This window comes from Nestor notabilis, unplaced genomic scaffold, assembly GCF_000696875.1.
Source record: "Nestor notabilis isolate BGI_N333 unplaced genomic scaffold, ASM69687v1 scaffold2344, whole genome shotgun sequence".
Taxonomy (NCBI): domain Eukaryota; kingdom Metazoa; phylum Chordata; class Aves; order Psittaciformes; family Psittacidae; genus Nestor; species Nestor notabilis.
The window spans coordinates 161373-183869 of NW_009925902.1; the positions used below are offsets into that span (position 1 = coordinate 161373).

At 39.8% G+C, this 22497-nt stretch overlaps 1 protein-coding gene across 1 annotated transcript in view; it reads left to right on the top strand.

Annotated features, from left to right (window-relative positions):
* Positions 1 to 22160, top strand: part of DHX32 (DEAH (Asp-Glu-Ala-His) box polypeptide 32) — a 26333-nt gene extending 4173 nt beyond the window's left edge. Inside the window, exons 3-11 of the mRNA XM_010013260.1 lie at positions 293 to 665; positions 3288 to 3533; positions 5914 to 6013; positions 6116 to 6274; positions 16254 to 16445; positions 18126 to 18275; positions 19425 to 19615; positions 20479 to 20660; positions 21971 to 22160. Coding sequence (XP_010011562.1) covers positions 293 to 665; positions 3288 to 3533; positions 5914 to 6013; positions 6116 to 6274; positions 16254 to 16445; positions 18126 to 18275; positions 19425 to 19615; positions 20479 to 20660; positions 21971 to 22160 — 1783 coding nt within the window. The remainder of the gene's footprint in view (positions 1 to 292; positions 666 to 3287; positions 3534 to 5913; positions 6014 to 6115; positions 6275 to 16253; positions 16446 to 18125; positions 18276 to 19424; positions 19616 to 20478; positions 20661 to 21970) is intronic.
* The last annotated feature ends 337 nt before the right edge of the window (positions 22161 to 22497 follow it).

Consider the following 22497-nt stretch of genomic DNA (forward strand, 5'->3'; position numbering starts at 1 on the left):
TCAGGAGGGCCTTACAATGTGAGAATAATTTGGGTTGGAAGGGACCTTAAAGCTGATCTAGTTCTAATCCCCTGCCAATAGCTGGGACATCTTCCACTAGACCAGGTTGCTTGGATTTAAACATGAAGTTGAGACTGTGATATCACCTGTAAAATAGACTCTCTGTTCTTATCAAATCTTTCTTGTTAGAACAGAAAGGACCATGCTATCTCCAATACCCTGAATTAATTCCTTACAATCACATCTGAATATTCCAAGCAACTCTGTAGAGTTTTCTGTTTGTTTGTTGCAGATATTGTACAGATGACATGCTACAAAGGGAAATGATGTCTACCCCTCTCCTGAGCTATTACGGTGTTATCATCTTGGATGATGTGCATGAAAGAACTGTTGCAACAGATGCATTACTTGCCCTCCTCAAAGATGTCTTGTTATCAAGACCAGAACTGAGGCTGGTAATACTTACTGCACCTCACATGTCCAGCAAACTGCAGCAATATTATGGCAGCATCCCCTTCATAAGAGTGGAAAGCAAACACCACGCAGAGGTTGTCTACTCTTGCAGCATTCAGAAAGACCCCTTTCTGTCCGCATTAAGACTGCTTTTTGAAATACACCATACAAAAGAGAAAGGAGATATTGTCGTCTTTCTGGCATGCGAACAAGTAAGTTATTAACCAATTTCAGTATTTCTGATTTTAATCAAGAAATTATTTATATTTCTGGTTTTATAGGACCTATAAATATCTTGATGCCAGTATCTAAGACAACAGACACTGCCAGCAGGTTTTATCATTTAAGGTTTCTCCTACAAAGAGGTTATGGTATAGACATAACAGTGTATTATCTGTTTAGCACACATTAATACAAGAAACTATCAATTTTCTGTAGGCTTAAAGAAAGGCCACCATTCTCCTGTGGGATGGCAAAAGTAGCAAAGACAATATACAGGGGCAAGGGCCCCAGATGCAGAGAGTTAACACATTGCAATCTGTTCTCACACTGGGCATACAAAACACTCTGTTATCCCTGTCTGCAGGAAGGGACACAGGTCCAGTTTGCATAAATGTTCTTCTGCACAGAAATGTTTTTACCTTAATCCTGCCTATGAGGTTTTCCCATTTGCATTCTCCTTTATGGCTGCAAACTTCCAGCCATTTGTGTACACAACAGCAGGAGGCAAACTTCACTCTGGAGGTGCTACAGATGATCAGGAATCTGCATGGGCTCAGCTGTTCTAAATAGGGGCATCTCTGAATCCCTGAAGACAGCAGTGCCACCATCAATTCACTGCTGCCAGGGTTGCACAATCAGGTCCTTTATAGATGTCAAAGCAATCTGCCCATCAAATAAATATTTTAAGACATAAAATTATGATAAATTATCTTTATTATTTATTTCCTGATATACAACCTTACACTTTGTATTATTAAATCTTCTGTAGAAGAACAAATTCACCTTCTTAACTCCAGGAGATAATGACTTCTCACAAGCAAAGATAAATTACCATAAACTACCCAAATAATCTTGATATTCATTGTAAGGAGGGGGGTGGGTATGTAGCACTTTCAATAGTGTTAATAATCAGTTGTAAACTTTATAGACACAAATTTTACAGATGACGAATTAATGAGTTTTCTGTATCAGTTCCCCTGTTCACAATAGGAGTAATGTCAGAGAAAAACTGGGATCTTTCCACTTCAAAGGACTAGGAAGAAAGTTTTATTTCTGCTTAAACTGATGGGCAAATCCCCCACAACACTAAAATAATAATTCCTTTCTTGCTGAAAAGAGATTACGTAGTTTTCTCTCTCACAAAGAACAGAACACTCATTATGAACTGTTAGCACACAGTTCACATCCCGCGCATAACTGTGATTTAAAGTTGCATTTTGCTAATGGTTCACTGTTCCCCGGCACTCAGCTGTCTTTTAAACTGAACAAAGATACGAATAAACTAAGAACATGAAGATTTATGCTCTGTCTTGGTGCCAGCCTTGCTATTGGGTGCCACTGTTGTATCTTCGTAAGGATTTGTATAGAATCCTTTCAACTTATAACTACTGTAAATGCAGTTTCACCCTCAAATAGAAACTCAATCTGGTTTTTCAATTCTGAGAAATGTCTGCTAATAAAAATGCTTTTGAAGAAAAAATCCCTTTCAAACTGCACAAGTCTATGACGGATTTTTGTATGCATTAAAATCAAATCATTCCCCACAGAAATGATTTTATATTTTATAAAAAGACTAAAACAACAAAAAAGAAACCTGTTACAATTCATATTCGACCTGTGAATTGTGTTTTAAAGGTGATGTTCCATTACCACAGTTTAGGGATATTACTAATAATTGGGGATGAAAGGGGAAATCAACACAAAACAAATTAGAATCTTTTCAATGTTTACATCTTCTTAAATATAGTAATGAAGGTAAAGTAGGGATGTTTCTGAATACTTTGATCTTTCTATGTATTGTAATTTGACTAAGGACATAATAGTAGTCTCCAAATGACCCAGACACAGGCTTCTGCCATTTCAGCTCTTCAGGGATGGAGACAGCAGGGATTGGAGAGGGATGGAGCAGGGATTTGCTGTGATCTATTCTGACCCCAGGAGCACCCACGTTCATCACACCTTCACCAGCAGAGTAGATCACCCCATTGCCTCCCCAGGGTGCACCATGCACACCTAGAGAGCTGTCTCCCAGGGGACATTGCCGCTCAGGATGCCCCATATACCTAACTTTGGTTCCAGCAGAAGATAAATCACTTTGGGCACACCAGTGTGGCACCTGAGCACCTGCTACAGCATTACCAGCTGCATTACACACATACAAACTTGCACCAAGCTCTTTCACACTAAATCACTGATGTAGATGCATCCTACACGTCTACAGATGTAAAGTTTAGTGCCTGTTTCATCATTTCTCAGCCTTGTTAGGCCTGTACTGTATTTTAGCATATCTATCTTCACCTGGAGGTTGGTTTGGGTGTGATTAAAGCCAGAGAAGACCATTCTTCAACTTGCAGAAGAGAAAAAGACATTTCAAAAACAGTCCAGCTTCTCCCTGGTCTATAGTTAGTGAATACAGTCAGTAAATTCTCATATGATAGTTCTGTTCCCTTATCTTTTTTCCCTTTAATTATTAATCACATAAGATTTAAATGTTGTTATAGTTTGATGAATAGTTAAAATTAATTTTAGAAGAGTTGCTTTAAAATTAAATATTGATATTTGGTTTTCATCCTCACGAGAAAACTATAAATTAATCTTTCTCCTGATTACAGGAAATAGAAAAAGCTCACCAAATGATCAGACAGGAACAGCCTAATTTAAACCCTGACCTTGGAGAACTCATCCCAGTTCCTCTGTACCCCACAAAACAAGACCTAATTCTCAAATCACATCAAGACAAGCAGAAATCCTGCAAACAATACAGAAGGAAAGTGCTGCTCACCACAAGCTTTGGAGAATCGTTGATTTGGATTAAAAACGTAACCTTTGTCATTGATGCTGGTGTGGAGAGAAGAAAGGTTAGTTGAGTTAACCAGAATCAGTGCGCCATAAACTAAGCGTAAGGTTTGTTTCAGGGTGGAGGAAAGAGAAATGTGCAGCTGATTGATAGATTGGTGCAAATGGTTTCTGGAGGACAAAGTATCTTTCTATTCTTTCATAAATCAGATTCTATCATATTTTTAACATTCAAATCAATAAAATTTAAACAATTTTAATGGACATCTCATGCAAAAACGAAGCAAGAAATCACAATCACGTCCTAAATTGAGTAAGAAAGAAAAATCGTCAAGTTTCTAAGCAGAGATGAATGCTCACAGCTGAAACTGCCAGTCATTTGGGCACCAAACCAATGACATTTCATTTGCAAACTATACCTCACCTTAGTTTTGGCCTATTAGTCATCATTATCTGTTCAGCATCTTACAGATAGAGCAAAATGCAAACAGTTCTAGGCTACTTATGGGCAGATTACCTGGTCTATTTGTTTAGTAGGTTAACCTCACCCCTTGCTTAACACTTCAGAAATCAGTGTAGTGCCACAGCTCGCACAGCGCCAAGCGACGCTCACACAGGGAACCACTCTTTTGAATGCTGCTTGTGCTCCTTCTAAATATGAGCTTCCATCCAAATACTTCAAAATGCTGCAATTTATCAAATTAATCATTGACTTCTTGCAGGTCACTCTAAGTATGTCCTCAGTTCCTGTTTCCCACCCCATCCTGGGAAGGACTAATGCTGCTGCAAAAACATATCTCTTGTTTCTTTCATTTATACAAAACTGATGTCCTAAAGGATGAGTAACTATGTAATAACAAGTCATTACATAAATTGGAAAGCTGCACTGCTACAGGCTTTGTAACTGTCCTGTGAGTTCTGCTAGCCAAAATAAACATTCCAGTAATAGGAAAAAGAGAGAAAATAATATTTTCTTCATATAATCTGGAATGGAATCACCAAAACTGAAGTTAGATCTTCCTAAAATTTTGGATCAGGGATCATTAATCCTTATTAGCCTTGAAAGAAGTTCAGGCAGAGGCTTGGGAACTATCACTACCTTTCATTTTCACTGCAAAAACCTGTGTCTAACACTGTCATTTTTAAAGGTTCTCATATGGGGGTTATAAACTAACTCAGATTCAAGACAATGAAAAAGAACTTGTACTTCTGTGTGAAACCAAGAGAAGCCTACAAGGGGTTTCAGTTACACCATGCATAACTCCACTTACTTGTGAAACTGCAGTTGTCCTGGATGATGGAAATGAATCTCACTTCCACAGTAATCTGATGGCCAAAGTAAAATTCAGTGCTTCCAGCCTTCTGTGAACCAGAAACATGAAGCAATGTGAATAGATCAGTTTTGAGACAGCTCTGATGGCCATCTATCAGTTATGCAATTTTTACCCTTTAATTCAATGATTGTGTCCTAACAGCTGAAATGTAGTCCTCTAATATTCATACCCTCAGCAGGTCAAATTCACACCCAATCTACATGGATGTGAAAGTCACTTGAACACAGAGGGATCAGGCAAAGTTTTGTGCAGAACAAAATCACACATAAGACGTGCAAGTTGGAATTTATCATAAAATTACCTGGAGGAAATGAAATTTGTCTCCTGCACTGAAGCTTATTTTATCTTTTTTACTAAAACCCTGGCTAAGGTAGACAAAGTTGATTCTGATGGCATGACTAGAAAGATTCCTTATCCGGATGTTCTATTTCTATACAGAACCCCAGACTGGTTTGTGTTGGAAGGGACCTTAAAGCTCATCCAGCTCCAACCCCTGCCACGGGCAGGGACACCTTCCACTAGAGCAGGTTGCTCCAAGCCCCTGTGTCCAACGTGGCCTTGAACACTGCCAGGGATGGGGCAGCCACAACTTCTCTGGGTACCCTGTTCCAATGTTTCACTTAGGAACATCACCTGGTGGTCAGAACAATGAATGAATCAGCTCCTCAGTTTAATTATAATAAAGTACAATCAAGAAAAGAACAAAACAGGGCATGGTACTTCTTTGATACGGTTTTTGTCTCTTTTAGTGAAGTAACAGATTTCAGTACTAAGACAAAAATCTGGAACAAAATGTTATGAGAATATGGAAAAATATATTATCTTTTTTGATGCTATACATTTTGTGCTCTGGTAAGGTACATCTCTTCAGAAAAAGACATTCCTCTTCAAGTATACTTACAGAGTTATTGCAAAACTTAAGTGTCTGTAACTGATCCAAGTGCTGACTGCTCTCAATTCCAAGCTGGTGACATACGCAGTATAAAAAGAAATGAACCTGTTACTACACTTTCTGTAAAATGACTTAGACAAAAATTCAGTACAGACCATTATGATTTTTGTAGTCTTCACTTGTTTATCTGATGCTTAATATCTCTTTCATTTAAAGGTGTACAATCCTAGAATCAGAGCAGACTCTGTTATAACGCAGCCTATCAGCAAAAGTCAAGCAGAGATGCATAAACAAATTCTGGGCATGTCTTCATCAGGTAGAATTATTAGCTCAAAATTTACATCCATTAGCTCAATACTAATAAAATCAATGCCATGCAAAAAAGAAAGTAAGGTGATTTTCCTGAACTCTCTTCCAGGAAAAATCTTCTGCTTGTATCCTGAAGAATTTACATACAAAGAAATGAAACCACATCTACCAGCCAAAATACAGGAATCAAACCTAACGAGCATGGTGCTCTTCCTGAAGAGGATGAATATAGCAGGCTTTGGACACTGTGACTTCATAAGCAGGCCAGGTAATGATGTTACACCAATTTTCCATGTTTTTATTATTACTTTTGCAGTTAAAGATTAATTTTAGCCTGCAATTCACAGTACTGTTCTTCACTGAAGTACTTGTGGTAATACTGTCACTGCTTTTACCACTTACCTGCTAGAACAGGTCACAATACCATAGTTGCACTTAGAAAAATGGCACGGTGTATGAACTGTTTGCTCAGAAAAAGGCCATAAAGTATCTGAATGGAATTAGAATGAAAAAAACATAGAATTAAGAAAATCAATATTCCAAGTATCTTCTCATCTAGGTTTTGATATTGTTTTCTTTGAACCGACAAAGAAAATACGGGTCCCATTGTACAAAGCACTGTATAGATATCTAACAAAACACATTCCTTTAATCAAAATTTTACCACCCAAATAAACTACTGTTGTTACCTAGGAGATACATTGGGAGGAAATCAGTTTTCTTCTTATCCTTCAGCATCTCCCACCTCGTATTTACAATAAGCTGTTACTTAAGGACAATATTGCTTATAAAATAAACCCAAATAAATTTCAATGCTAGGCAGTGAATAACATGTTGAATTTTGAGATGAGACTGTGAAGAAAGTGGTTGCTTATTTGTTTTATTTTTCTGAGTTAATATTTCAGGGCTTTTTCTATAGAAGAATATTCTCTGTTCTGACCTACCACAAAATCCAAGTACCACTGCAAATTCTGCTGTTGATTTGAAGCCCATTAAAGTGAAAGGAATAGCACTGATTTCACTGGTTTCATGTGACCTATTGCTTCCTTCATTTATGATCATTTTCCAGTGCAAGTAGGAATAATTCTTACATTATCCTCCCTTTCCTCATGTACATACATGAAATTGAAACGATCACTTGTCTTTTCCATGTTGTGCACTGTGATTTGTCAGTAATGAAGAGTTTACTTCCTGCTGTTGTGACAGATTGTAAGTGGAATTGAAAACAGAATTTATTCCACTTTTCCCTCATCTGCCTGTTTAGCAGAAACATGCCTAAAAGAAATGTGAAAACACGTTGCCAGTCTGAGTGGTAACTAATTCACGACTGATGAGGATCAGAGTCAATGGGCCTTGTGGGTGTCACCTCCTGTGCCGAATTTAGGAAACCTTCATGGAAGATGGTTGTGGAATACAGCTGGCTTCCACTCAAATTTATAAAGTGTTTTACTAAACAAAAGAAAACACATTCTAAAACGCCTTAGTGCTTTTACTGGGTAAAGAAAGTTGGTCTTCAGATTGAATTAGCAAAGTTACATTAGGAAAACCATTCGGTATTTTTGGGTTTAAAGGCACAATGGAGGCAGTTGGCATTTGGAGGAAATGAAACACTAGAGGCACTTAAGGATTCCACAGATGTAGGAATTCTAAGTTCTGCCTGTGTTTTTGAGATAATGCAGCTGAAGAAAGCACCGTGCTCATGTGGACAAAGCTGTAACAGCACTTGATGAATGCACCAGCTTTACCTGGGTGAACATCAGCTGTGAGAAAGTTTTTGTTAACTAGATCAAAAGTGCGAGGTCAAGGTATTGTGAAGCGTTAGGAATTATTGAAACAGTGTGAGGAATGTTAGACAAAGTGTTTGAACAGAAAATCCCACAAACACTGTAGGGAGGCCACAGAAGGGAGATGAGAAAGTACCCAATTTCCTGGTCTTCTCCCCATCTTAAGGCCCCACACCATTAAAATTTGAAACAATGTCTAGTACAACTCTTCCTTTGTCCTACATGGGCTTTCTTTGCCTTGGGGCTTCCTTTTTCCCACTTCCATGCAGGCAACTTCTTTCCTACTAACGCTGAAGTTATACCCTTACCACAGTTCTCCAGAGAGGTCTATAAAGCTCACACTTGCAGAATACAGACAGTTTGAAGTACCTGGTGTGAAACGTGTTTGTCTGAAAGAAACAGGACTACTGAAGTAAGCAAATTTGTAAGGGTAGTTATTGTATTAGACCAACTTATGGAACTCAAAACACATATCAAGCTTTCAAGCACATAAAAACTTCTTTTGGACTCTTCATCCTCCCAAGAGCTTTGGGTCAGTGATCTCAGCCTGGGAAAGGCCATTCTGTGCTGAGATAGACCCATCTTGCTGCACACGCTCAACGCCACACTGGTCTCCAGGGGTTGAAGAAGCACAACATACTCCAGCAGAAGCAGACACTGACCCTAAAGTCACACCGCAAAGTTCCTGCTGTCCAGCTCCAAAAACCTCTGGTACCCGGTTAAAGGGTAGCCCTGAAAACTTTTCCTCTGCTAGTCGTAAGGTCAGATAGATGTTACACCTTTATGAATCCTGTACTGCAGGAGTATTGCAGAGGAGGCAAAGAGAAGAGCTTTCAGAGATGGAAAGCATCCTCTCTCGAGCAAGAGATTTCAGCTTCCCCAAAAGGCTTCATTATCTTTGCTGCAGTCGGCTTAGTTGTACAAGCCTTCTGTAACCTGAAGTGATGAAAAAGGCTGAGGAAGGGTCTCTGAGATGATATACAGGCCTAAGTGAAAGAGATGAGCAACAAAGCTCACAAAACAAGCAGTGTGGCTTTCCTGACCCTAAGAACTCTCTTGGGCAAAACAGTTCTTACTCATGTTTACTACCAATGTATACAAAGCCAATTTGCCCACTCTCAGCCAAACATGGCACAAGATCAACTGGACCAGAAAAAACCCAAACACAAACAAGCAAACAAAAAGACATTGCAGTATTTCTGTGTGCTCTCGTTTGACCTGGCCAAATACGAAGTGCTGTTCAGAGCATACAGATACTACAAAACCCCAAATAGCCTTTCTGTTTCTCGCCAGCACAGTTTGTCCTGGGCTTGACTATTCCATATCTCTTTGCCTCCTTGGACTTGATTTCCCTTTGAATAGAGGGTGTAAACACATTGCAGCCTCTCCCATGCGCCACACATGCCACAGGCTTTCCTATGCCTACACTAATCCAGTATTTAAAGCGTGGCCACAAAGAAGACTCCCTTTATACAGGGAAAAGACAAGGGGTGATGGGCACAAGTTACTGATGGGGAGATACCGACTGGACACAAGAGGAAAATTTTTCCCAATGACAACAACCAGCCATTGGAATGACTCCCCAGGGAAGTGGTGGATTCCCCAATGTAGGATGCTGTTAAGTTTTGGCTGGACAGGGTGCTGGGACATCTAGTCTAGGTCATACTTTGCCCAGAAAGGTTGGACCAGGTGATCCTTGAGGTCCCTTCCAACCTGGTTTCTATGGTTCTGGGCACCATTTCTGCTCAGCAAACATTCCCAAGTTTTCTTTGCATTGAAACAGATGGAGGCTTTGGGGTTTTCTTTTAACCCAAGTTGCATTTCTCCAAAACAAAATAATGTCTTCGCCGAGATGACACAGTAACATATGGCCATGAAGCAGTGAACAAACAGATCTAAAGAACACTGAAATTCCCAGCAAGAATTCAAAGAGAAATGTACTTCACGGTCCGTTCCCTGCACACGAAGTAGAGAACACACATCAGACAAGTAAAGAAACAAAAATTACATCAGTAAAACATTTTCTTTCTGCTCAGCAACAATGTGCACGAGGGGGGATTTTCTGATGCTCTTTGAGGAAAAATAAAAGCCTGGATTAACTCTGACTCGTTACTGCATTATGAAAGCAACAAACATGTCAGGCTTACAGCTGCTGCGTTTAATTCATGCTATAATCAAGATGAGCAAATGCAACAGACTTGTTCCCCTTTTTAGAATTCATGAGCCATAGGAAAACGTATTTGGCACCGCAGTTCTGAAGTGCATTACTCAAATTCCCCTGCCACTGTAATAGGGATGTGTGTACGTTTTTATCAGTTTATCAGCTACATCTTTACTGTGTGATATAAGGGGACAAAAGAGCTCCTTTCCTCTGGATGGAAGCAACATTGTGTGGTTTTGTAAATCACTGGAAAAATCCTTATTTAAACTATGAAAACCAGTATAACGATGAAGCCATGGAAAAATTCCATACAAAATCAAGGTGAAGGCAGTTTGCAGATTCTGCAAATGTGCAGATGTACCATGAGTAATTTTCAGCTTAAAATATCAGTGGATGGTCATGGGTAGTGTGACATTTGAGAGCTATGCTATTACAACCCCACTGAGACTAATATCCATAATAACAAGAGTCGTACAAATAGATATAATTTCATATGGTTTCAGAAACAAAACTTATTTGTGCATTTGTTCATTAGAAACAGACTGCCAAAGACAGAAACTCAATGTGCCGTGCAAGATTTGCTCAACAGAGATCACTTCATGGCAGATTTAGTATCTTAAGTTCACTTGTGGATGCTTTGATGTTTTAATTTCTGAATTTAATCGATTAATTTGTACAATGTATCTCCTGATGAAAGGCTCTCTAATAGCATGGACATGGACACATACCTCATAGTCTGTACTGAATGAATCAGTGGAAAAGCATAAAAGGAATTGGAGGAGGTAAGGAACAGACAGCAAAAAAACCCTCAGGAAGCAAAGTATGGACTGGATTGCCTGACCCTTAGCAGCAGTCCCATATCCATGGGACAAGGGGCATCAGGAACGGGAATTGGGGCAGTACGTATAGCACAGTAACTGAGCACAAACCACACTGAACATAGCCTATTGCTTAGAATAGAGAGTTTGTACCACAGAGGGCATCCCAAGAATGAGAAGGGGTAGCCCAGTACTGTTAAAGATGGACTATTCTAATGTCATTTACTAAGAGTAATAAAAGACACCAAACTGACCCAAAAATCTTTTATGCCATTTTATAATAATCTTTAAATTTCAAGGCCAGGTTGGACACAGGGGCCTGGAGCAACCTGCTCCAGTGGAAGGTGTCCCTGCCTGTGGCAGGGGGTTGGAACTGGATGAGCTTTAAAGTCCCTTCCAATACAAACCAGGCTGGGGTTCTGTGATGAATGGAAAGACTGTTAAGAAAAGTAATTTTTAATGAGCAACTCTAATTTCAAAATAATGGTTATGGAATTGGTGGCTTCAGAGCATGGCAGACTCATAAAAACCCTCCCTCAGAAGTTATAGGGAGGAAAAAGGAGACTCGAGATGAAACCTGCACACAGAAGCTGGTCCTTGCATTAGAAAAACCTTTGGCACTCAATTTCTCCATGTATTCAGTTTGCTGTCCAAGGAGGAATGTTAAAACACGGCAACAGAAAAAGCCATTCCCCAGAACTATTCTCCCTGCAGTAATTACTTTGGCAGTTCTTCATGCTGTTAAGCCTAACAGAAGCTGGAAAAACCTGTGTTTTGCCAGGCAGTGTATCAGCTCTTTAAAGACAACATCCTTTCACCTGATACATTCATGTCAGCTTGAACTTTTTATAAGAGTTATTTCTCTGGAAAGCAAAGATCTATCAAGAAAAAGGTATTTTAAAATAGAGTAGGAGACCAGAACACAGGACCTGTAGACCCTCCAAATAAGCACAATGTAGTGGTTAAATGGACTATTAAAATTCATGGAATTTGTGTTCTCCAATTCCTATCTCCAATATTCACTTATTACAGAGCTTTGGGCAAATCACTCAATCACTTGCTTCCTTATGCACCAAGAATAATACTTCTGTATTTATCTATTTTATGACACCTTGAGTGCTTCAGTTTAAGCTACGTAGGATGTGACACTGGAAAGATTAAAAGCACAGCTACCTTTAGGAACGTACCTTTGTCATGTCAAAGTTACGAAGACCTGTGAAACGAAGAATATCATTTTAAGTCAGCTTGAAACTCTCAGATAAACGATTTCAGCACTAACAATAATATTTAGGAACATATTTGCTTTACTAAGCCTCGGTACGATCAGGAATAGGATTTGAATATAAAATCTGGTCAGATTTCCTGAAACAAGTCCAGAGCAGCCCAGTCTTAACTAGCCAAAGAACACAGGTAAGGGAAAGAAAACGTCAGATAAGAAAACACTTTTAAACTCCCAGGGATGTGAGAGTTTCTTGTTGAAAGCACAGGACACATCTTGAAAGCTTTGTTTTAACTCTGCTCCCATGAAAGCAGCAGTCAATTCACAAAGTCTCGTGTTCACCTTGGTGGCAGCAGTAGTTGGCATTGGCAAGGACCACTAAAAATAATGATGCTTGCTAGAAATCATTATAGGACAACGCAGGTTTCTGTTCTTTAAGGAAGAGCTTTCCCTATCTAAACATTTGCACTACTTCTGCTTTATCACAGTTTTGATTTAAATAGGAACCATACCAAAAAGAACGCCCAAATGAGCATTTGCTGTTCCTACAACGGCTTTTTATTGATCTAGTCCCTCAAAACGCAGACCCGTATCTGAAAGCTCCATTTCTTTGTTACTGTTCCTTCACTTGCTCTAATCCAGCTTTACTATCTTGTCCTTTCTAGCACAATAAAACACCAGGAGTCTTCTCTTCCTTTTCTTTATAACACTCACAGCAAACTAGGGAAGTAATTTGGGCTTATAAATCTCAAGGCAACTAACTCTAGGGCATAAACATACAAATGACTGATGCTATCAGGGGATGGAAATTGGCTGCCATATAACCATCTATTTTGTAAGTTCTAGCACAAACCACTTTGTTGATTTCTGGAAATTAGCTTCCCGTGATTTCCTAGTAATTACTATATGTTTGAATGACTGTTTTTAATCTCCCTGTATTTTCAATCACTGATATTTGTTTCCTGTCACTGACTCTTACTCTTCATCAGCTGTTACTTTTAATTTCTTTAAACTTCCTTAGCATTTTCTTCTCAGATGCTTTAGCTTTCACAAGGGCTCATCTTTTATCCCACTAAACCTCAGGTGTCTGTTAACGTTCTCTGTCATCAGAAACCCCTCATGCTGTACAGGCAGAGATATAAACTCTAATACCAAAATGAAGCAGATCCACGGTTTTAACAGGAATTTACAGACTCCTGAGAGGATTTATCTGAAAACTAATAGCAAGTGGTTTAGAATGAAGTCACCACACTCACAGATTTACACAGTGGAGAAGATCTGTAAAACCTCCTGTAAGGGGAATTATCAAACAATTTATTCCCATCACATTAGTACAAGTGCCTGTAGGGACAGGACAAGGGGAATGGCTTGAACCTGCCAGAGGGGAGATTGAGATGAGCTCTTGGGCAGAAGCTCTTCCCTGTGAGGGTGCTGAGGTGCTGGCACAGGGTGCCCAGAGAAGCTGTGGCTGCCCCATCCCTGGCAGTGTTCAAGGCCAGGTTGGACACAGGGGCTTGGAGCAACCTGCTCTAGTGGAAGGTGTCCCTGCCCGTGGCAGGGGTTGGAGCTGGATGAGCTTTAAGGTCCCTTCCAGCACAAACCAGTCTGGGATTCTATGAGAAGGGTTAAAACCAACAGGTGCTTGCTTGCTTCCCGTTCTACTTTTTTCTCCATTATAACTAGTTAATTACAGAGTGATGGCAATAAACTATCAGTTCACTGCCAACAAAATAAAAGCCCAAACTCAAGATTTTCTTGCAGGAAGGCAGAGTGCCTGAAGCATGGTTTTATGGCTAAATGTGACCTACCAGCTCCTTATAGGCTTGCTTTGCTTTTAATCGTAGTGCTGGAGTAGCCTGCCAATGAGAGGTTCCCTTTCATAATTAGTTCAAGCAAGAACTTATTCCTAGTCATCTACTAATGAAGATACAAGAACAAACACACACCCTGCCTGGGGGAGGGGGGGTAGCTGTGCTTGTGTTTTGATTTTTTGTTATTTAGACTTTTGGGGACATTGATATGCAAACTGAAGCAGCCCACAGAAGCCTGTAAGATTGCCAGTGCAGTCATTAGTGTCCCCAGTGCTGGGTATGTTTGGCTGGGGATGAAGCCAAGACCTGCTCTAGTGGAATTTTTGCCACTAGTTTCAATACGACTAGAATTTAACTTGTTACCCATAAAACAGAGAGAAAATATCAAGCAGTTCTTAAAACTGGAATAAGGAGAAAGTTGCTGCAGTGATAGGAGAGCAGGTATGAATTTGAATGAGCTGGCACTCATAGAAAATATTGACCACTACAATAAGAACTGGCATAGAAATCTACCTTTGAAAAGAGCTGGAAGGGAAGAGCCTTCATGCTTCAAGAGTTCCCAAACTTCAATTAATGTCTTCCATGCTGTAGCTACACTTTGGAGAGTGTAGGCTTGACAACTTCTACTCAGCTTTCAGGTTCACCCTCTCTAGTCCCAGGAGTGCAGCTACCATGGATGTACATAAAGCTCTTCTATGTGTGTTTTGCCAAAAGGACCTACTTTCATCAACACATAGTTCACACAGACCTGCTCAAGTTCTCATTTTAAGTCCTGATTTGCTTAACCCTGTCCTTTCAGACGTGTTTTCTCATCACTGCAAATGTGAAGGTTTGTTCTTTCAGCAGAACAAAGTGTCAGTGAGAAAACACTTCAACTAATTTCTTTTAAAATCTGGATAAATCATAGACTAAGGCTTCACATTCGTCTGGCACCATTTATCAAAAGAAAAAGCAGCCAATGACAGTAAAAGGGCTCAGGGATACATAAACCGATTGTGTTCTGCAACTGCTTCACATGCAGCAAAGCACAAGAAAAATAGTGGGAAAAAGTGATAAAGGAGAAATTCAGCAAGATGCTTAATGAGAAAGAAAAGTCTTTGTCAAATTCCTTTGTAATCTACTCCCATCCAGCCGAGAGGTTCAGAAGAGCTATTGCAAATGCCATCTTTTGGTCTATTGAGAAATGTCTGATGAGATGTAACGATAACTGATACAAAAGGCATATTTGTGTGTGTGTGTGTGTGTGTGTGTGTATAAGCCATTTTCTTCAGATCTTGTGGGTGGTTGATTTCATTCCCCCTCATCCATGAAAGAGGAAGATAATACCTATTAGTTGTTGACTCATAAAATGAGCTTAATATACCATTGCTCAAAACTGGATTATGCACAATTAACAGAGTTAGTTGGTAGTCCAACAGTCTTTAGAAAAAGCACATAGACCACCTTATCTTGAAAGCTCAACATGCAGGAGCAAACAAACCTCCTTAGTCAACACTCCTGGCAGGCCTCTACTTGGGTTTATCTAAGATACAAACCCCATCACTTCAGTCTTCATTCTGCTCTGCTTTCACCACTCAGACCCCCATCTTAAACACTAAACTCTAACTCACAATATCCTTCATGTTTGCCTTTGTTCAGTCTCTCTCATTCTCATGCTCCATACTCACCGTGTGGCTCAAATTCATTTATTTCCTACTTTTTTCCCCAAATCAGTCTCTCAGCCTACCTAATTATTTCCCTATATTCACTCATTGTTCTTTTTGCTTCACTGTTCCCACTTCTACCTACGGAGGTTGTAAGGAAGTTATAACCTATAATAAGAGAAAATGGAACATTTAATTTTGTGCAGTAAGAAAGTACAGGCAATTGCCAGGGAAACATTGGTTTTTACCACGTTCCCTTTTTCTGGTATCATGAGAAACTATGTAAAATAATAGTAATTACAAAACAGCAACCAAGAGAACTCCAAATACCTGCAAGAACAAGGGAGCTACAACTTCTGCAAATGGTTGTCTTCTGGTTATAATCCTCTTTCCTAGAGCTGTTGTGTACCCCACAGCCCCCTCAAATGTGACCACCCCTCCTGAAAAGGAATGAACATCCACATCCACAAATACCTGGAGACTGCCAGTAGTGGAAGGAGTTTTTGATATGGGGTACAAGTATCCAACACTGTGTCTGGACTTTTGACAGAACCTGCTCTGACACCAAAAACATGAACAGAGTTATTTGCAGCCCTATAATTGTTACCCCTTATTTTCTTCCTCCAGAATGTTCCCAACCTCCCATTCACCTCATTTATTACTTTTTCTTCTTGCTCATTGTCAAATGCTAGAAGCTGACTTTATCATTTTCACACAGGAAATACACAACTGAAAACCCACAATGAGAATTCAGCCATTCATTTATATGAAGCCATTCTCAAGAATTTAAATGATCTTTCCTTTTCATTAGCTCCTGAAAGCCTGATGCAGGCTCTGGAAGATCTTGATTATCTTGCAGCCCTGGATAACGATGGAAACCTTTCTGAATTTGGAATTATTATGTCAGAATTTCCTCTGGATCCACAACTGTCAAAGTCAGTTCTGGCTTCGTGTGAATTCGAGTGTGTCAATGAAATGCTCACCATTGCAGCCATGGTAACAGGTAAATCTTGTCTTACTGCTCGGCTTGTGCCCCCTTCGTACAAGCACAACCCAAAGGCAAACTTCTGTTATTTTGCTGTTTCAAGTTAATTTATATCTTTGGCTTTATAAGTCTTGGCTTTAAGCATGCACTGAAAAGCGAGTAATGAATTTATATGTAGCACACCATTTCCATGCTTTGGCTGCCCTATTAGATTCCAACCTTCTGTCAGAAAGCACAACATCCCTTCAAAATGAACATTCTTATCTCATATCCATGTACATTTGTTACAGATGGGAGCAGCAAATGAGGGGAAGTTCTAATGATAAACAATATTGAACTGTTGACCTACAAAGAATTACTTTGTGGACTTGTTTCTTCACATCAAATATTTTATACAACTAACATAACCTTAAGTATCTGCACCATTCCTTCCCGATGGATCCTCTGTTCTTACACTGTGAGACAAACCAGCTGGCCCCAAAGACTGCTCATATAAAGTCTGGAGCAGGAACATTTGTGTTAGAAGGTTGTTAACTATAGAGCTTTTAACTCAACGTGACAGAGCTTTCAAACCAACACATAAACCCCAGATATTTAAAACTTACTCACTGTGCAGTTGCTGCTACTGAAATCTTAATACATCAAAGATACACAGACCCAAAGATTTTAGGATAGCTGAGAGGGGGGTGACTCCAGAAATTCAAACAGCAAATAATGATGATGACCCTTTGCAATCCCACCAGATGCAGGACAGTGCAGATAGAACCCCAGACTGGTTGGTGTTGAAGGGACCTTAAAGCTCATCCAGCTCCAACCCCTGCCACGGGCAGGGACACCTTCCACTGGAGCAGGTTGCTCCAAGCCCCTGTGTCCAACCTGGCCTTGAACACTGCCAGGGATGGGGCAGCCACAGCTTCTCTGGGCACCCTGTGCCAGCGCCTCAGCACCCTCACAGGGAAGAACTTCTTCCTAGTATCTAATGTCCAAGAGCTACTGACTGCTCAACACCACAGCTTAACCTTGCCTGTATTTTGGTATGGCAGTACTGTGCTCTACCCACATGGGATATCCTAGACCCAGAAACCAGTTCTAGGCAGCAAGGACATGAACCCACAAGCTGCTTTAGTTGTTCTTATGGAACAACTTGCTCCTATGCCCCAGCTGGCTTGATTTTCAACAGTGGGCCAAACCATGTATGAAATTCTTAAGCACATACAACAAATGTCAATGATTGAGCATAGGCACGCTTCAGTTTTTAAAAAGCTCGACCATCGTGAAAGACACAGTTATGTAGCTCAGAACCACAACACATGTAAAATGCACTGGGAGGCACAAATTTCAACACACAGAAATGTGAGGAGCAAATAAAGGCATTATATCCATAGGTTTAGTTTCATTCTGTATGAAAGAAATGACGTTTGGATTCTGGGTAAATTGGATCATAGCATTATGAAGCATTTTTGGCAGGAGAAAGCTGCTCACCCTCATATGTGTTTATAGCACATATTAACAAGATTGAAAGGACATCCAAAGAAATTAAGCCTTAGTGAATACAATAGATTCAGTTCTTCAGCAGCAATCCAACACTCAAGACTAAAGGGAACCGAGGAAGGAAAATAAACAAGAATTCCAGTGGAGTTAGTACTTGTGCATGCATTTGTGTGTGTTAATAACCACTGGCTTGATGTTTTTCCTAAGCTCCTAATTGCTTCTTACACGCACCTCCTGGAACAGAAGAGATTGCTCTTACTTGCTGGCGAAAATTCTCCCACCCTGCAGGAGATCACTTTACTCTTATCAATGTCTTCAACGCTTTCAAGGAAGCCAGCGCAAACTCCACGAGCCAATGTAAGTGTACCCAGAGCAGACAAAATGAAGCACGTTGTAACAAAACTAAACAAAAACCTAAGCAGTCATTGTTGGCATTTAGTTCATAAACCATTCTTGAATGACTGCATCTAGAATTGCTAACTTGCAGGGAGAAATCAAAGGTAGTAGCCATAGAGTAATAGAACAGTTTGGGTTGGAAGGGATCTCAAAGCTGCTCCAGTTTCAACCCCCTGCCATGGGCAAGGACACCTGCCACTAGAGCAGGTTGCTCCAAGAACCATCTGACCCGGCCTAACCAGCTCAAGTGGATATTAGTTTTAGGGTTTTAACTAACTGAAAATGGCTTAGGACATCATACATCATCCGACAAGGATACATAAACACTATTACAATGGTCATTTGAAGTGACCAGGATGATGGTTCCTCCTGTAAGAGCACATAATCCATGTTTAAGACATAAAGTGACATAGACACAGTTGAGGAGGGACTGGATTCCCTCAGCGGCCTCACAATTCTGATGGTTTTCTGATAGTTTTCAACAAAAAGGGAAGTTTAAAGGACAAAAATTCAAAGTTCAAATTTACAGGAAACCAAATAAAAGCCAGGGCACTGCACAGCAGACAGAAGCTCCTCACAGCATTTTCCTGTGTGCAAACATCTTGCTCAGGTTCATTTACCCTTAGCCCAGTAATTAGGCAGTGGAGTGATAAATTTGCCTATGCTAAGTAAAAGCTGAAGGGACAGTAGGGTTCCTTCATATTCAGTCATGTTGAATGCTGGAGAGGTGCAAGAGAACCTGTCCTTTCCCAGCATGCAGGATCACCACTAGCGCTACAAATACGATTCCAGTTCCATATCCTGAAAGCCTGAAAACAAATTTCCTACTCGTTTTACCTTTTACAGACAAAATAAGGGATAGTTTTATACAGAAAGATACAGCTGTGATTCTATAAAACTAAGGGTGTCAACTGTTGTTCCCTCGCTTCCCACACCAGTGAGCCCAAGCTGTCCATACAGCTCTTGCTACCAGAATGTTGACAGCTCTGACACAGCTACTCCCTGGTTTTGAGCTATTGCACCAAAGAGCATTTCACAGAGCAGTATCTCTATGGAGAGGAACCATCAGTAAAACTTTGCTTTAAGCCAAACCTGTTTTTTCCTCCACAGACTACAGTGCTGAGAAATGGTGTCGTGATTATTTTCTAAGCAGCTCTGCACTGAGGATGGCAGAAATTATCAGAGCTGAACTAGTGGAGATAATGAAGCGAATTGAACTTCCCATTTCAGAACCGGACTTTGGATCAAAGGAAAATATCCTAAACATTAAGAAATCTCTCTTATCTGGTTACTTTATGCACGTAAGGAAAAATACTGCTGTTTCACCTTACTGCATTGTTATGTTATATAGAATGCTTTCAGAGAACTTAAGTTAGGTAATGAAACCTTGCTCAGCACAAAGGATATAAGCCATTTGTTCCAGAGTATCAAACACTTGGGCCAATTCCAATCTTCTCTCTTGGGTTCAGCTATCACAGCATGAAGTCCACACATTTCACTGCAAGAGGAAAACTGTCAATATGCCTCTCACTCAAAGAACTATTTTACTTCAAAAACCTCTTTAATTTGTAATATTCTCCCAGGAATTCTTTCTCTTTGAAGATTTTGTTGTGAAAATACCCTGGAAAACAAGAATTGACTTAATATGTTTAGGTACACATAATAGACAGCTTTCTTCACCTCAACCAAAGAAGATACTCTAACTGTAATTGTATACATAAATAAGAAAGATTGATTTATTTCCACTTGGTAACATGCTTTCCTTCACATCACTATGCTCCACTTAAATAAAATGACCCCTCCAAACTACAAGGGCTGCACACTGTATTTTAAAGCCTTTGAATTCTTAAAGAATACATCTGTTTTCACACAGACCCTTCAAAGCCAAGTTCAGATACTTACTGTATAAACCTGCCCTCATTTGTTGCAGTTTCCTTTCAACTATACAGATCAAGAATTTCTTAAACACCAAGCCTCATTTCATAGTACCCAGATATTTATTTCTCACAGATATTTGGGAAGAACACTGATATTTAGGCTCTCCAGTTCAAAGTATGTGAATGCAAGTTTAATTCCTGGTTTTAATATAATAAGCAGACACTGATCTATGTATCTTGCACATCCAATGAAGTAACGGACAACTCCTTGAATGTTTGTTTTTTAGATTGCTCGTGATGTAGATGGCTCAGGTAACTACTTAATGTTAACACACAGACAAGTGGCCCAGCTTCATCCTTTCTCATCTTATTGTAACAGCAGAAGGATTCCCGAGTGGGTTTTATTCCACGAGTTTAGTATATCAGAAGACAATTCCATCAGAGTAGTCTCCGAGATCTCACCTGATCTGTAAGTTAACAATGATTAAACTGTCTCTTCACGCACACCTCTACCACAAAAGCATAACTTAAGTCACAGAGTAAGGATATGTGTTGTACACTGAAAGCAATGCTTGGAGAAGTCAACTGATTTATCTCTGTCATAAAAACTACCCAGTCATAGAATCCCAGACTGGTTTAGGTTGGAAGGAACCTTAAAGCTGCTCCAGCTCCAACCCCACCACGGGCAGGGACACCTTCCACTAGAGCAGGTTGCTCCAAGCCCCTGTGTCCAACCTGGCCTTGAACACTGCCAGGGATGGGGCAGCCACAGCTTCTCTGGGCACCCTGTGCCAGCGCCTCAGCACCCTCACAGGGAAAGAACTTCTGCCTAAGATCTAATAGTCAAGCAAGAGGAGCTTCACCCCTCATCACTGGAAGGGTGAAGAAACTGTTGCTTTTCACACTTTTCATACTCACGAGTGAATATATGTGGGATAAATTTCTTTGTTGCCAGTATTGTTCTGTCACTGTGTGCAGCTTTGCTTGATGTCTGCACTGTCATTCAGAACACTCACTGCATTAGAGCTCACAATGATTAAAAAAGGGAAGAACTGTGATATCACACCATCACTATTCTTTACATGCAAACCAAAACATCATTTAAGTCAGCCTTTTGCATTTCCTAACGTGCTGATCTGCACAGGTATTGCCACTGCAACTGTAATCAACGCATCCACTGGAAAAACACCTGACAAGTGGCAAAAGTTTCTTACAGAGTAAAATATACAGCAAAAAAAACCATCAAGGAAGAGTTAACAGAGCAGTGTACTCATAGATTAATCTTACTGGAAATCTCTGTTCCCTGAAAACCTATTTTCCAGCAAATCTTTCTCTCAATGTATTTTATGTACCCAGCCACCTAGATCAGTCCGTATCAACTGTTCATGGATTCAAGAGAAGACTACAATCTTCCTTCTGCAAAAATCTCTTTACATCAAGAATATACATTTCACTGTCCTATCTTTTCTATTTCCAATGCTTCTAAGAAAGCCTTTTTCATCAGTTTATTGAACCAAAAATATGTCCGAATGCAGGAAAATTACTATTTAATTCAATCTGCAGCATTGAGAACTGAATGAAAATCACCTTGAAGTGTAGACTGAGTACATTGTGAGACTACCAAACCCACAAACTACTACTGCATCTTGCAGAGGGTTTTGGGTTTGAGTTGAAGTACCAGCTTTGTAGCATGTTGCTGATGTCTTTTATACAAGCCTTGAATTCAAACATTTCCCATTAAAAGATACTCACAAATGTTTTGTCTTATTTCCTCACCAGGTTCGTGGAGCTGGTACCTCAGTATTATTTTAGCAATCTTCCTCCCAGTGAAAGCAAGGATATTCTGCAGGGCATGATCAATCACTTGTCACCTGCTTCAGCCATGAAGGAGGAACAGAAAACTAACGATGACAAAGGAAATGAACAATTCCCCCAAACTCCCACTGAACAAAGATGTCTTATTCAGTGATTTCAGACCGAAACATCATATATTGGACAAATACAAAGAAAAGCAGTGTATGAAATATCCATCTCCATCTTAACCCATGTAATTATTTCAAACTTTTGAAATAAATGTATTTAACAGAAAAAACATACAGAAAAAAAGCTTTTTTCCTTAACAGAAGTAGCTGCATCTGTTATTCTGTAACAAAAATATACAATTTAGTTTTGGTTAAAACCATATTGAGCAGATCTTCAAGTTTTCTTGTTACACTGTTTTTTTTTATTGACTGCTTAACGATGAGACCAATATGTAAGAAGACAGAATAATGAAAAATATTAATTTCATAGATACTTTTAATTGT